Source organism: Stegodyphus dumicola, chromosome 1 (genome assembly GCF_044657685.1).
Source record: "Stegodyphus dumicola isolate Sdum_Otavi_A_Nest chromosome 1, ASM4465768v1".
Lineage (NCBI taxonomy): Eukaryota > Metazoa > Arthropoda > Arachnida > Araneae > Eresidae > Stegodyphus > Stegodyphus dumicola.
Window position 1 is genome coordinate 111,164,615 of NC_140768.1, and position 17,535 is coordinate 111,182,149.

Below are 17,535 nucleotides of genomic sequence, written 5' to 3' on the forward strand. Positions count from 1 at the left end.
TTCTTCCGGTTTTGAATTAGATTTACACTTGCTAGAATTTTCAAATTTAAAACAAATAGCTTTGGCGTGTCTACCAAAGCAGAATGAACACTGTTTAGCATTACATTTTTTCACATAACAGTTTGTGTTACAACATAACAGACATCTCCTTTCCTTAATTAATTTATCCCTTTTTTTTCTGTACAGTCATGCTTTCACATTCAGTCTTACAGTGACCTTGACCACAGAATAAACAAACTTCGGAAGTTTTCGCCATAAATTCTGTTACTGACGCGTGTTGTTTATTGCGACTCGGAGGGAAGTTTCGTTTCTGATTTCGAAAATTGTTTTGTTTGTGTTGGTTAGAATTAAAGTTATTGGTACTTTTCCGTTTTACCGGTAATAACGGTGCAACCGATGCCAAACGGAATATTCTCGCTGGTAACCTTTTACGCCTCATTTTCAAAACAAGTCGCAGCTTTTTCTTATCAGATTGATTGTTTCTTTCAATACTGACATATAATTACATAGAATTTTTATCAGATAGTTCAGTTTTATGTCCAAGGCAATTTTCGGTAATTAAGTCAATTAGGATGCAATCACAGCGCTTACCCGAAGCCGAAAATATAGAAAAGGTAAAGTCAAGAGTTAAATTCATCAATTCTAATGAGAATGCATTAGCGAAGTAAAGTACTGCAGTTTTACATAATTTCTGAGTAAGCTATTCGTACGAATTGAAATATTTCTTGCATTTAAACTTGTGTTCCAAATCAAGATTTAACTTGAAATTAATGTAGATAATTACTGAGAGCATTAGATTTTTGTAGAGAGTAGTTTACGTGAGAAGAGATCGCTTCGGGTCACGTGATATGAACCATGAAAGCGTAGTAAATTCTTAAATTAATGTCTTTTTACAAATTTATTGTCTTTATTTATCGGTTTTTTATAAAATTTTAAGCGATATTAAAATGTTTATGCCTTTAAAAAAAGAATTCTTAAAACTAACATTTTTTTAAATATTTTTTATGTGTATACTGTATGTTGACGCCAATAAAGTCTGCTTGGCGAGATTTGCGCCGGCGAAACGGAAAAGTACCAAATTATTATATGAAGATACATTATTAGAATTAATACGGAATGCCTTTTCTCTTGCACTAATAGCATTGTGTAAAAACTTCATCAATTCCTGTAAATCATGACAATTATTTATATTTTGCTTAGAAAATTCAAGAGTCAATTCTCCTGGCAGATTTTTTAGTATTATGTTAGTCAGTATTGTTGTGTATGTTTCCGATTTGACATTTAATTCCTCTAAACATCTAATTTGAGTTTGGGCTTCAAAATAAAGGTTACGAAGAGCCTGAATGTTAGAAGCATTTCTTACAGGTGCCAGATTTAATAAATTTGACAAGTGAGCATTTATTAAAATGTCTCTTTGGCCAAATGTTTCAGAAATCAATTTAACAGCCTGTTTATAATTCTCTGGAGTAATTGAGAATCCTTTAATGCTAGCTAGAGCTTTACCACCTAATAACGACTTTAAATAGCAAAATTTGTCAACCTCAGTTAAATTAGAATTATTATGCACAGAATTCTCAAACTGATTCCAAAAATCTAAATATTCTGAAGGCTCACCATAGAATCGAGGAAGCGAAAGTTTAGGAAGTTTAGTTCTGTTTCCTAAAGTTTTATTTTCTACGTGAACATTTTCTGGATTTACTGTTTGTTCACCTGACTGATATGGAACTTTTCCAATTGATTTAATTTTGTTTTGCAACTTTACTTTAACTGGTATTTTTTCGTTATATTCATCCTTAATTTCTTGTTCTTCTTTCAACAATTCATCAATGTCACTATTTAGTATGTTAATAATTTCAATTTTACTATTCAACTGTTCTAAATATGAATCACATACATCTATATCAATATCTGATTCATTCAAATATATGTTTATCTTTTCTTCTACTAACTTTAAAGTTTGTTCACGATGTGTGTCACGCTTAGTTCGAAGCTTTAACAATTTAGCCATTTTCACAGTTTCTAGCAACAAATTTTACCCCTCAAATACTTTAACAATAAATTCTAATTCTAGAATTCTAAGAAAACAAACTGTAATTTTAACAACAAATCACACTTCAAGCATTAACAACAAATTCTAATTCTAAGAAAGCACAACATTTTCTTACTTGCAAATACCAATGCAAATATTCAGTAAATGCGAAACCTAAAGTTGTAAATTTTTACCAAACAAGATCAACAACATCAAACAACCCTACTACTTCAACAATTACAAAATATTCTATTCAACCAAATTTTCAACAAAACTGTTTACTCACCCCACCATTACGATAATTCCCGGTGACAGCACCACATGTTACGAAGCGATTAACGATACTAATGCGTAGTTCGAAAGGCTAGTAATAACTTGACGATTCTTGTTCGAACGCTAATTTTGTTTCGACGAATTTGCATCAGTGGTAAATTTGATCTTGATTTGGATACAAAAAATTCATGACGATATCTTTCATTTATATTTAATGAAAGCACCAAAATATATCACAGCAATACACATACATCGCAATGGCGAACCACAGTTACATAATGTAAAAAACACAGAATTCTTTTGGCGCAACAGCGCCCTCTATACTATGAAAAGTTCCAACAGACGTACCTGGTGTTTTTCGGAGAAAGTCCAAGTATAGATTCGGATATATACGTAGGGTAAATGATATAGCCTTAGCGCAAATGACAGCTTACGACACCGAATCGCCTTTTAAGTGCTTCTCTTAACCCACACCAACAACAGCTTCTCACCATCTTCTAAGACTGCGCTTGGAAATAACTGTAACTCCTTTGGCCACATTAATTTCTTCCTTCTTCAGAATAGTGCAAGATCGTCAATGTCGAACGGCCGTTTTTGCCAATTCCATCACTCTTACACCACGCTTACGTTTATCTATGATTTCTTTCTTAATTTCAACGGCCATGCCTTCCTTATTTTTCTTTGCAGCACTATCTGAGGCAACGATCTTCTTGGGAAGCATTGTGTATTTTCACGTTAAATGTAATAAACAATTAACTTATAAGCGAACAACACGTAGATGAAAGAACAGTGAGTGATCTGATGAGGGGATTCCCGGAGTCGAGCCGGATCGGGAAATGGCGCCACGCATACCAGTAGCCTGGTTCGTTACTCGAGTCTATGCTCGCATTTAGAGACAAATTTTTCGCTCATTCTTTCCTCGTATCTCGAATTTCGCGTATGTAGAGGTACTCGTATCTCAAGGTTCCGCTTTATTCAAATCGATTTCTTCAGTCTCTAAATGAAATTCGGTTATTTTTATTTATTTCATAATTTTCTTATAATTTATTGCTTGTGGTTTAGTAAGACTAAAAATTTCATTATTGGTAACGTGGAAATGATACAAAAGAAACAGATAATAACCTACAATTATCATACCTATTTTAAATAAAAGATTATTGTATAAAAACGATTTTTTTAATTGCATTGTATTGTACTATCAGGTTCAATGTTCCGTCTTACTTTCTTTGGGAACATGCACAGACCTGACTCGGAACAGGGAGCTTACTAAAGCTATGTTCAATAACTGTGGGAAGTAGACAAGATACACAGGAAGGGTATACAAAACCCTTTATTTTTCACTCTTTACAATAATTTCCGTACTTCGGAATACAGAGACCAACTACTTGTGGTCTGAACGTAAGAATATAAAAATATAACTAAACTCTAACTTAAATTTGGAATAATAAACGTGGAAGATTGGCCTTATATTAACAGGAAGCCGTATGTAGTACAGAGAACTGTTAATACTACAATACGTTTAAAATTATCACGAGGATTAAACCTCTGGCCTGGAAGGCAACCAGCAACCGAGTAAAACTTCTAAGGCAAGCGGCCTGCTTCGACTAACTCCTTCCTCTCTCTCGCTTGGCAAAAAGCCACAACTTAAGTACTTGGCGTTCGCCAGACAAATTTTGCATAAATAAGTTAACGCTTTTAATTCTGGCCGGAAGTAGAAAATAAAAAGTGATAGTAAAGATTTAAAATAAAATAAACGTTAGTAAAACTTAAGTTCCTTACATACTTCCCGCCAGTGTTAATTAGTTTGAAACTGAGGTCTAAACGACCTTGTTGAAAACTTTTAGCTCTAGAATCTAACGCGAGGCCAATCTTTTACAAACATTTCTCACTAGAAACTAGAAATTTAAAAAAAAAAAAAAAAAAAAAAAAAAAAAAAAAAAAAATTGTTTTTACAATAGCAGCTCCATGGACACCCAATTTTTCATCTGTACTGCATCTAAACAGGAGCTTTTATTCAAATCTGGTTCCTTCCAGAGATCTGGAAGGAAAACTAGTTTAATGAAATGTTACACAATGAAATGGCAAGTAACATGCATATTTATATTTCTCTTAACATTCTTATTTCATTTATGACTATTTTAATTATCTCTCCCCGTGCTCTCTGACATGTGTTGTAAAAGAACACCAAACACGAATGTGTTTATGTATACGTGTTCAACACTGCCTCCTACAATCAAAACACTAACGTGTTAAAATTCAACATGACAAGACCTCGTAACACACCCTATCTTCAACTCTAAACCCTGAGGTACTATTCTGAAAGTGGCTAACTCTGAAGTGTAGCGTCAGAGAGCCTAACTACATTCATTCAACCTTTAACACATATTCACCATAATTTGGTCTTTTTTCAGTCACGCGAATAAGTTTTAAAATTTTTGGCATTACTTTCACTTTTACCATATCACAGTATTTCTTAACATTTAAAATAACAGTTCACATTGTATATATAAGAACATATTAACATACCGTTAATTTTACGCATTTTAAAACATACATTAGTAGTACATTGTTAACTTCTATTCTTTTCAAAGCAAGTGCCAATTCTTCTACCTTGAAATACTACATTTCAAAAAGTCTTTCAGACTAAAACTTCTTTCTTGCCAGAATGTTTTAAATAAAATTTATACAATAACTTTTACAATATTTAAGTATTTACATATTCCTATTATACATCAACTTTAGTTTTACGCGCGAGTAATTGAAAAACATAATACCAAAATCGGTAACAACTCATTTCTCGCCTTTTTGGCGATAAAGGTAGACCTTACCTGAGGTAAAACTTCTTGAAATCTGCCACTTGTAGTAAGAATGAAAGATTAACTTAAGTTTGCAAAGTAACATAAAATTTTAATTATCTTTGTGATATTCGGACATTCTTTTCTGAGCCCAGTCCTGGAAGGTAGCGCAGATTCTGGTTTGATTTATCCTCCTTCTTGTGCGGGCTCGCCCTTCAGTGCCTTCCTCTAGAAACTTTCTTTTTCCTCCAGTTCGGTCACCCTTGAATACCTTCTTTTTCGCCTCTGCCTGTGGTCTTGGCCGTTTGATGGCAGCTGGTCTTGGCGGAACCGGGACACTTCTTTTGCGTTCCTGCTTGGACCTCGTTGCTGGCCGTTCAAATTTTCCTTGTAACTTTTCCTCCGCCGCTGGAGGCCCTTCCGCAGTTCGGCGACATTTGCTGCGGAGAGTCCTGTCCGATGAGTCGATCTTCCGTTTGGGAGCCGGGTTATAGTTGCCGTTATTTCTCCTGGCTTTCTTTGGATTCGTCGTACTTCTCCCTTCTTCATTCTGGGGGTGTTCGTGAGCTCTCTTTTCTGGACGGTGGAACGGCTTCTTTTTCTTGTTACCTTCAATTTTCCAGCGGGGAAACTTTCTTTTCAATTGCTCCTGCCTCCTAATGGCTTGTCCTTGTGCTTGACGTTGTTCCACCTCTGGAGCTTGTGCCTGTCGTGTCTGCCGTGCCGGATCCTGCAAAAGATCTTTGAAAATTTGCATTTTAATACGATCATAGTAGGGTTTTATTTGATCAATGTTTGCGGAGCACGTTTCACCATTTCTGGCTTTTAACACCACTACAGCGTGAGTTATTTTTTCTATGAGATATGGTCCTTCAAATCGTGGAAAACATTTGGCAGTTTTATCTTCTGGTGCTGAAGAAAGTGAATGCTTAATTTTTAACACTTCATCCCCTACTTTATAAGTTACTCCCCGTCGTTTCATGTCATAATAAAGCTTCTGTTTTCTCTGTGCTACTTCAGTATTCTTTTTTGCTTCTTTAATTAATTTTTCTATATCACCCATTTTAAATTCTGGGGCTCTTTGTTGCACATAAAATAATTTATCTAACGGCGTTATAATCTTTCTGCCTAAAAATAACTCAGCAGTTTTGCCCGTTGTATCATGTTTTGCGGTCCTAAGGGCGAAAGCAAATTCATTGACATAGTTATCCCAGCTTTTATGAAAATTTTTAACATAACTACGGATAATTTTCACTATATTTCTATTGACCCGTTCCGCTATATTTGATTGCGGCCGATACGGGACCATTTTTAAATGACGTATGCCCAGTTTTTGGCACATGTCTTCAAATACATTACTTACAAATTGAGGACCATTATCCGATATAACTTTTAGGGGCGCCCCGTATTTTAAAATATATTTATTTAAAATAGAATCAGTAACTAATTTCGCGGAGGCTCTTTTTAAGGAAACAATTTCGGTCCACTTACTAAAATGATCAACCATAACAAGGAGATAGCGACTTTTATTTAACTGACTTTTTGGGAAAGGGCCCAATAAATCGATGCCAATTATTTCATTTAAAAATTCGGATTTAATACTATTTAGAAACCCGGCCGGGCGGAAATTAATATAATTAACTGCTTGACATGTTGGGCAGGACTGGACATACGCCCTTGTTAACTTTTGCAGTTCAGGAAAATAGACTGCCTCGCGTACGCGTTGAATAGTTTTTCGAATACCAGCATGAGAAGCTAATGGGCTGTCGTGTAACTCCTGCATGATATTTAATCTAACACTAGCTGGGATAACATGTCGAAATTCGTTGTTGGAATTCGTAGTTTTTGTATAAAATAATAGACCATCTATTAGTTCGTAATGAGCCGCCCTATTTCTTATCGCCACAGTATCTTGGTGGATAAAATTTTCAGGATCCTTTAAATACTCATAAATGCTTCCAAACTCAGGATCCTTACCCAGTTCGGTTATTACAGTTTCTCGAGAATTTATTGTACATGCTGTGAGCATTGCCACCTTTACAGTATTACCTTCTTCATCTATTTTAATTCTGGATAGGGCATCTGCTACGATATTTTCCTTTCCGGGGGTATGCTTGATTACCAGATTATATTCTTGTAGCTTGAGTGCCCATCTCATTAACCTTGGGGATAAGTTTTTCCCTGAGTACAATCTAGTTACCGCCGCATGATCAGAGTACACTGTTATTGGCGCCTTTCCAAAATAGACTCGGAACTTTTGCACTGCTAACAGAACTGCAAGTGCCTCTCTCTCGGTCGCGGAATAGTTTCTTTGTGTTTGATTTAAAGTTCGGCTAAAAAATGCAACGGGCTGCTGATTTTGTGAAAGTACCGCTCCTACCGCATAATCCGAAGCATCCGCTGAAATTTCTAAATTCTCATCCTTTTCAGGAAATTTCAACACAGGGGCTTGCGTTAATGCTTGCTTTAATTTTTCGAACGAACTATTGGCTTCGGCCGTCCACGAGAATCGTGCCTTTTTCCTTTTTAATTTTAACAATGGTTCAGCAATAGCTGCAAAATCTTTTATAAAGGACCTATAATATGAACAAAGTCCTAGAAAAGAAGAGAACTTCTTTGCCGTGTTTGGAGTCGGATACTTTTGTACAGCGATTATTTTTGATTCGTCTGTCTCGATTCCTTTTCGAGATATTTTGTAACCTAAATATTTTAATTCAGGGGCTGCAAATTTGCACTTTTCGACATTAACTTTTAGACCGGCCTCATTTAATAAAGAAAACACCTGTCTTAAATCCTGTACATGTTGGTCGAGATTATCACTAGTAATAATGATATCGTCTAAATAGATAAATGTGGACTTTCCAAGAATAGGCTTTAACACAATGTCCCTACATCGCTGAAATATTCCCGGTGCCCCTGAAAGGCCAAACGGCATACGCAGAAATGCATAAGTGCCAGACTTGGTTATAAAAGCAGTCTTAGGTACGTCCTCAGGCCTAACCCCTATTTGAAAATAACCAGTCGTTAAGTCTGAAGTCGTCATATATTTGGTCGATGTTATGTTCCTTAGAATTTCTTCAATAATAGGTAACGGATATACCGGATATTTAGTTATGGAGTTTAATTTACGGTAGTCAATCGCGTATATCCACCTTTTTGGATGTGTCAATGGATAGTCATTATTTTTCTTACATAAAACCACCGGGCTAGCATAACTACTTGAGATGGGCGTTATGATCTTTTTACGTAGCATATCGGTTATATGCCATTCTATAATTTTTTCCTTATTCTTATCATACCGGTATGCTTTGTGGCGAACTGGCATTGAATCTCCGGTGTCAATACTATGGTTAGTAACCTGAGTAAATCCTGGAATATCACTAAATAACGAAGCAAATTCACTTACCACTTGTCGGATTCTTCGTTGCTCTTCATTAGGCAGGTGGTCCAGGTTTAACATCGGCGGTTGAGCCTTTTCTTCTCGAACTGGTTTCATCGTCAGCTTAAGGGACGCTTCATTAAAATCCAGCGTTGCTTGTGCCTCTGAAAGAAAATCTATTCCTAAGATAATATGTGCTTGCAGATTCTTTACTATGAAAAACATAACCTTTACTTGTTCGTCCTTGATACGGATGTATAGTGGTAATTTACCTATGCACTTACATCTTTCTCCTTGCGCAGCTAACACTGTCGTATTATCCGAATTATATATGCGATATTTACGAAAATACTTTCTAAAAAAATCTTCTGCCACGCAAGAACACTGCGCGCCTGTATCCAGGAGTGTGGTGGCTGGGATATTATTCACCAACACTTCAATCTTCGGAAGAGTCAAATTTTTCACCATTACTGTATTTAACTTGAAGGAAGAGGGGTTTTCTTGGCCTTCGGATTTCCGCACCCTCCCGTCAGCAGAAATCCGTCTTAGTTTAAATCATTTTTCATTTCCATGCTTTCCTTCTTTTTCCACTGGCCGTGAGACTTTTTTCCTGGATTGCTATTGAACTGTCGACGTTCGCCGGCTGTTTTTGAATGCTCGGGTTTCCTTGCCCACTGATTCGCTTTGCTTCCGTAGCCGTGTGCTTGACTTTGCTGTGGTCTTGGCGCACCAAATTGGTTTCCTTGTTGATATTGGCGTCTTCTTTCAATGTCCGCCGTTCTTCTACTTTCAAACTGGATTGCTAGCTCAAATAATTTTTCCAGTGTAGTCGGATTCCTTAATTCAATAACGTCTTGCACTTGGGGAAGTAACCTCGGCAAAATCACTTGAATTATCTCAGGATCCGGACGGTTTCCATACAAGAGTTTGAAGACGTGAATTTTTCTTAAAATAAAGCTTGAGAGATTTTCGATTCTTTGCTGATATATGCTGAAAAGTTCCGTTTCTAATTTCGCACGATCCCTTACGACAGGGAAGGCTTTTACTAGGGCAGTCTTGAAATTCTCGCAAGTATAGGTGGGACTTCCTGCTTTACCCAAGAGACTTCTGCCTATACATTTGAACCAATTAAGCGCTTGGCCCCTCAAAGCGCTGTTAGCTAAGGTAACTTTTTGAAATTCGTGCACGGGGTAGAGCATGAAGTGGTCATCCAGTTTTTCCAAAAAACTGGTTACCGGTGAGTTTCCATTAAATGTTGCTTCTGGTTTCATCGAAGCGCGCATGGTCTGGACTATGTAACCAAATCCTTCCAGGGCGGCAGCTGGCATTTCTGGATTCTGAGCCGCTTCTGCAGGCAGCACAGTTTCTTCTTGAAACTCGGCCATGGTTATTCTTCTACGTTGGGCGCCACTATCAGGTTCAATGTTCCGTCTTACTTTCTTTGGGAACATGCACAGACCTGACTCGGAACAGGGAGCTTACTAAAGCTATGTTCAATAACTGTGGGAAGTAGACAAGATACACAGGAAGGGTATACAAAACCCTTTATTTTTCACTCTTTACAATAATTTCCGTACTTCGGAATACAGAGACCAACTACTTGTGGTCTGAACGTAAGAATATAAAAATATAACTAAACTCTAACTTAAATTTGGAATAATAAACGTGGAAGATTGGCCTTATATTAACAGGAAGCCGTATGTAGTACAGAGAACTGTTAATACTACAATACGTTTAAAATTATCACGAGGATTAAACCTCTGGCCTGGAAGGCAACCAGCAACCGAGTAAAACTTCTAAGGCAAGCGGCCTGCTTCGACTAACTCCTTCCTCTCTCTCGCTTGGCAAAAAGCCACAACTTAAGTACTTGGCGTTCGCCAGACAAATTTTGCATAAATAAGTTAACGCTTTTAATTCTGGCCGGAAGTAGAAAATAAGAAGTGATAGTAAAGATTTAAAATAAAATAAACGTTAGTAAAACTTAAGATCCTTACAGTACGAGTAGCTAGAAGCAAATTAATACTTTTTTGGAATTATATTAGTTGATAGCAACGTTAAAATGTTTCACACTCTAATGTGTAGCTTTTATTACTGCTAAAATTAGTGCAGATAACCTCACTATTATTTTACAGACACCCTCTATTATTTTATCTCCTAAACCTAACAAAATTCACGAGCTGTATGTATTTCGGAATTTTTGGCATTCTGTAGTCAGCCGTTCAGTTTAAATTTTGCGCTGTTCTCCGAAAACATTAGTTCTTAATTATATTAATATGCTTACTTTTTTTTAATTTAATATTTATATTCTAAGGTAATTAAAAGAGACATGCGAAGAGACTTTCTTTTGGTATAATATGAATGGTAAACTTGAACTTTTATATTTCTGTTTTGTTGTAATTTTTACTGAAATTTAATTTTTTATATTCGTTTTTTTCAGATGATTTTTCCTCTATAGGAAGCTGAAAGGGAAGTTAGGAATGCAAAGATTTTTAGTTGGAGAGTAAGTGGAAATTTTTTTATGCATATTCCCACATTTATGTAGATTTTTTTAAAACTTTTTAGATTTGTTCTTCTTTTTAAATACATATCTGTAGTTTGAAAATGGTAAATTTGCTGCTGTTATTTTTCTCTGGCTGTTTTAACTTACTTTTCTCAGAATATTACGACTCTTTTGTGCAAACAATAATCTGCCAAATAAGAAATTACCAAAAGTCGGCTATCCGGAGTAATTCTTGCAGTTTTGATGCAAAATTTATTGCTTCTTAATCTTGTTTCATACTCGATTCTTTTGCCATTTGTGAAAACATATTTTCATTGCATGTTTTTTAAATAAACATGAATCGTGTCGTTCTGCGTTCACGTAAGATTAACATTTCATTGCAAAAGTGAAATACGCTTATTGTCCTAAACAATGAGATCAATCGAAGAAGGTATATCGCATGTACAATTTCTCTGCAGTTTTGTACCAGCATGAAAATACGATAATTTCTGCTTATCCAATCGCTAGGAAAAATCGCCAACTGTCGAGGAATATTTGTTTGGCTACCTCTACGTCTCCTACGAACCGTTCCATTCATAAATAAAATACACTCACTTCCAAAAGTTAAGCACGAAGATGTAAAATGCAAAACAATCAACAAATACTGCTTTGATTGACACAAAATTCGGCAGGAAAGTAACATATATGTTTATGCATAAAACAAAATCAATAATTATATACAGAAATGAAAACAATATTAAATTATTATAAGTTATCAGATAATGACATATTGAAGACTTAAACAGAATTATGTATAAAGTGAAAATAAACTGCATAAAATGAAAAAAAAGGACATTAATAGTTTATGTGATCCCCCCCCTCATCTGTATACAAAGTTTACATCTTGTGACCATGCTTTCAATTAGGTGGTCAACCACCGCAGATTTAAGCAATCGCCATTCTTCTTGTAGAGCAGTTTTCAATAAGAGTGGCTGGAGGTGGGAAACGGGAAGATACAGCACGGCCGAGAGCATCCCAAAGATTTTCAATGGGATTAAGGTCGGGCGAATATACTGGCCATGCCGTACGCGGAATCACTTCACTCTCCAGGTAGTCATCGACGATGTCAGCTCTATGGGGACGTGCGTCATCGTCCATTAAAACAAAAGACTGCTGCAGCGTACAATCTCACAATGGGTTCTAGGACTTCATCTTGATACCGGACAGCCGTCAAAGAACCCCGTTTAAAGATGTGCAGGTCGGTGCGGTATCGGAATGTGTGATGTTCGGTAATGTTTTTGGACTGATTGCGTGTTCATTGTTCACACCATATCCTTATACGTTCGTCATCTGGCTCCAGAGCAAATCTTGACTCATCAGTAAACATGACATTACCCCAATCAGACATATTCCAATTGACATGTTCCCGGCACCACTGTATTCGTGCCTTTCTTGATTGGACGGATAGAGGAACACAAACTCGAGGTACCCGGGCGTACAGTCCACTCATATGCAATCTTCGGGGTACAGTAGCTGCAGATATCGCCTTACCAATGGACGCTGTAAACATAGATGTCACACGTGTGGAGGTCGCTCTGCGATTCCGCTTGGCTACAATAGCAATATATCGATCTTCTGCGGGAGTTGTAACCCTTGGGCGACCGGCTACGAGCCTTCGTAGCCTGTCTGTGTGTTTTGGAATTGTTTCCATAAACGTGAAATTACAGAATGATGAACGCCGAAGAAAAGAGCAACATTGTGATCGACTGTCCTGCGTGAATGCGCCTCACAGCACGCCAGCGCTCAGAATCTTCCAATCGTCTTCTGGAAGTCATAGAAACACGTATGTCTTGAAAACAAAGTGTAGGAAAGTTTTAAACACCTTCTATCAGCACTTACAATCAACTTCTGTAACCCTTCATAAAGCTGGCTTCTTATAAGACTGCCTTTTTTGCATATTTCTTGACATGAAAGCGCGATTGGCTGTTACTAAACATATCCATCTACCTCTGCAGCGAACTGCATCCTCTTCAATTCTGATTGGCTTCCAGCAATTAGCATTTTCCTCTCCGTGCTTACTTTTGGGAGTGAGTGTAAAAAAGAAGCATTTTGCAACAAACAAGGAATTTTAATGCGCGAGAAAAGAAAACCTCTTTTGTCAATATTTACATTTTACAGCTAGCGAATGCTGTACAGTTAGACCCCGCTTAACGCTGTTTCGTTTAGCGCTCTTTTATTTCATCCCGGGAATTCCCCGAAATTCCTCACAGCTCTACGGGGATTCCCCGAAATTGTGCGCAGCGCTAGCTTTCTAAATAACATATCCGAAATAGTGTAGTTGTGTTTCGTTTTTTGTTTGGTGCGGTGCTGTACGGACGCATTCTTATCATTTGAAACATTTGTAGACATTATTGTAAGTATAAATTTATATAATACTATAACGATTAATACAGTGACAAATATTATGATCTTTTGTTTTTATCATGGGTGATAATAAAAAATAAGAAAAGAAAGCAACCAGAAAAAGCATTTCACTGGAAACTAAAATGCAAATGATTAGAAGATTAGATTCTGGTGAACGTCAATCTCTAATTAGTGCTGCATTGAATTTGGCAACTTCAACAATAAGGACAATTCTTAAGAATAAAGAAAAAATACTGTCATCGGCAACTGCAACTACGTCAAGCTCTGCAACTAGAATTACCCGTTCTAGAAATAACATTATAGAGGAAATGGAAAAACAACTGTCTATATGGATTGACCACGAAATTGAACGCAATATGATAGCCATTAAGCCAATCTATCATAATGCCTTCTTGACAAAAAGGCAGAAAATTGGAAACACAGACTGAATAATCTGACTGAGAATTTTATTCGTTTTTTATAAGTACGAGGGTTGGAACTTTAATAGTGGCAACTATTTATTTACAAGGAATACAAAAGTGATTCATGTCACCATGTTTTAAAGTCCTTCAATATAGTCGCCAGCATTGTGTACAACCCGTTTCCAACGATGTGGAAGTCGCAGAATACCTGTAGCAGCGCCTGTTTTGTTGATAGTTTGAATGGACCGGTCTACTGCCGCAAGAATCTCAGGAACAGTTTAGAAGAAGTGTCACGAAGTGGTTCCTTCATCTTCGGAATTAAGTCATAGTCACAAGGGCTGAGATCTGAGGAGTATGGTGGATGGTAAAGCACTTCCCAGCCCCATCGCTTGAACAAATCAGTCACAGCTTGCGCTACATGCGGCCGAGCATTGTCATGCAAAATGAGAGGAGCGTTCTGCAGAAAGTGTCGCCGTTTTTTTTCTCAAAGCTGGTCGGAGATTGTGCTCCAAAAATGAGCAGTAATACTGCGCAGTGACGGTCTGCTGTGGGGGAACGGTATGCGTTAGGATGACACCATCACAGTCGTACACGAGAATCGCCATAACTTTCACATTGCTGGGGTTCTGACGAAATTTCGAACGTCGTGGTCACCCGTGATGACGCCATTCGTTTGATTGGCGTTTCAGTTCTGGCTGGTACGATCGGGCCCAAGTCTCATCCAGCGTAATGATACGGTGTAAAAAAGCATCTCCTTCGCGCTCATAGCGCTCCAGGTGGGTTCGGGCAGCATCGTATCGTAGCCATTTCTGCATTTCCGTCAATTGATGTGGAACCCATCGTGAAGCAATTTTTCTCGTGGACAGGCGTTCCTTCAAGAATGTGCAGCACAGTCGTATGCGCTAATCCTGTTTGTCCGGCCAGCTGACGAATCGTTTGGCGGCGATCATTGTCCATTAGATACATTTATGCGGCAAGAGCTTGCACGTCTGCATCGCTGACACTCGGACGACCTGGCCGCAGCATGTCTGCCACGTTTTGACGTCCTTCGTTGAATGCTTTCACCCATCTTGCTACGGTTCTGTAAGGCAATGCAGATTCCCCGCAAGCCACTTGAAGCCCTTGATGACACTGTCGTGCTGTACGATCTCTGGCACATTCAATTTTTATCCAACATCGTTGTTCTTGTTTTGAAAACATCCTGACAACACTTACTTTAGACCGCGAGCTAATACAAGGATCCGTTCTTCGCGTCACTCCGCATGCATGGACCATCATCATCATCGATATTGCCGGCATATTGCTGTTTTTACGCAATGTTTCCGGCTCATGACACATAGGTCCAAAGGGCGCATGACGGTATAAGGACCTTTCTTATAAGGTCCATGTCCGCATGCGCGTGACGTAGGCAGGACGAGTCTTTTTGCTGAGAGGTAAGGTAGGTGTGTAGTTCACGTGTGGTATACGCGATATTCTTTGGTTTTGTTGCGTAGCGTTTTTTGAGCTGTGTTGCCACTATTAAAGTTCCAACCCTCGTATATTCGTTTAAAATTGTTTTTAGTTTTGTAAGAAATAAATGTTTGGTTTTATTTTTATTAAAAAAACATTATTAAATTTAATACCTAACCAATTTTCTATCCATCTTCCCCTAACCCCATTATTTACATGTTAAGAAAGCCTCGTTTAGCGCTGTTTCGCATTACTCTTTACTTTGATGGAACGTATACCCCGCGTTAAACGGGGTCTTACTGTATATCGAAATGACTCTTAAGTATAAAATGTGTAAATTTGCGTGTACTCAAACACGTATGGGGTGTACGTGCATGCGTGGGTTATTTACTATCGTACGCAGGGCTTAATTTCTAAAATTAGAAGTGCCTGGGCCCTATGGAAGACTGTGAGGAAGGAAAGGAAAAATAAATAAATAATAAATAAAATAGCTAAAAATTTTAAAAAATCAAGTCTGAAAGGTTTAAGATTTTAAATTATGTCCAAAAGGGAGTTTTTTTTTTTTTTAACGTTTTCTGTGTTACCTTTATTTATTAAATATCATGTTCTTCGCACTTAAACCATAAAATTCAGTTCAAGAACAATATCGCAAAATAATTTTTAAATGAGCATATTTTTAGAATATCCGATACACAGTCTCACGTGCCGGAGATAGAAATGTTTTTCTGTACAACGTTGCTGTTGCTCGCTTTGAAATCCTTGAGTTTGTTAATCGAAAATTCGTTAAAACTTTACAAGATATGAAATCGATAATAAAAAAAATTCCACGTTTGGGCCTCCAGATGCCCATATAATGTTGTTATTCCAAATTGGATGGCTCTAGGTACCGTTGTTTTATCATAATGCGAGAACCATACATACATTTATGCAGATTCTTCATTATTTAATTTCTTCAAATATAATACAGGGCTGTAACATTTGGTGGCAACAGTTTGAAAAGTGATACAGCCTTTTAAAGTTTTCAACGCAAAATCGCAAAACGAAAACAATAGTCCTTGAAAAGGACTATATAATAATTAAATTTTATATATATAATTAAATTTTATTTAAATTTAATTACTTAATTATTCGCCCTTCGAACTAATAATTAAGTAATTAAATTTAAATTAGCAAGAAAGTAAAGAGATAAAGAGCAATCTAATAAATTACTAGATAAATTTTAATTAGTTAAATAGGAAAAAAAAAAGCATCGGATCTTGTCTTATTTGGGGCATCGGCTGGAATTACAATTCCACAAAACCGTTAAAGCTCCCCTAAGTAGAAAAATGAAAATTCCAGAAACAGTATGAGGATATGGAAAGAAATTTAACGAGGAAGTGTAGCTTTGAAAATAAAGAGGGAAGAGTTCAAGACTGGTCGCGATGCCCTGTCGGTATAATTCTAGCCGTCAAGGAGATATTTTCCCTGAATACTTTTCCTGAATACAGCATGAGAATACATGAGAATAAACATAAGACTTCTCTATACAAATGGCAGTGCACTCCCCCATTTGGTTACATCATTCAGAAAGTGGAGAATAAGCCTTTGACATACGATTGGGGGCCTTTTCTTTCCTTAAAAGTCTCAACCTCTGTGCTATGTGCGAGGGAAAGACAGGGCTGCATTCAGAAGTTAGAATTGATTTTTAAGGAATGTTTACTATTAAAACAAAATTTATCTGCTAAAGTTGTGGATCACTTATATAAAAGAAGTGCCGGAGCGCTTTCATTTAGGGCTCCGATGCGCTCCGGCTGACATAATTTATCTGGAAAACTGAGAATTACCTGAGCAATTTAAGCTCTGATCGGACGTATACTCTAAAATATGGCCGAAATGACTATCCCTTCTGTTTTCAACCGAAAGCTGAAACCCGAAAGAACCATAAATTGAAATGAAATACCAAAAAGGCATATGCATGCAAACGTAAATATTAGTTTCTGCTTCCTGACTCCAGTATTATTTGCAAAAGTGAGATATGCGAGTTTTGTAAGCTCTGCTTTGTGTTGTATTAGATAGTACTAAAATTATTCCACATTTATTTGTTTATCACGGAATAACCTTTCAAATCTGCAACTGCAAACTGTTTTGAAATGAATAAAAACCTAGTTTAGTGTGTACTTATGTGTTATCTCAACCACTTTAGCAGAATTCGCCAAATTTTCAGCATGTGCCAAACTTTGGTAACTTCGCACATAACCATTCTTCAGACGACCATGCTCATAACAGACTTTAAGCAACGTCGCCATTTTCTTATGCGTTCTTTTTGT

General features: G+C 37.1%; 1 protein-coding gene across 10 annotated transcripts in view; it reads left to right on the forward strand.

The window, feature by feature from the left end:
- Positions 1–17,535, forward strand: part of LOC118191118 (serine/threonine-protein kinase tousled-like 2) — a 558,371-nt gene that overhangs the window by 293,117 nt on the left and 247,719 nt on the right. For all 10 annotated transcript variants that reach the window (XM_085819358.1, XM_085819342.1, XM_085819346.1 and 7 more), the window contains one exon: positions 10,914–10,976. In XM_085819358.1, the coding sequence (XP_085675484.1) occupies positions 10,954–10,976 (23 nt within the window). In that variant the 5' untranslated portion in view covers positions 10,914–10,953. The remainder of the gene's footprint in view (positions 1–10,913; positions 10,977–17,535) is intronic.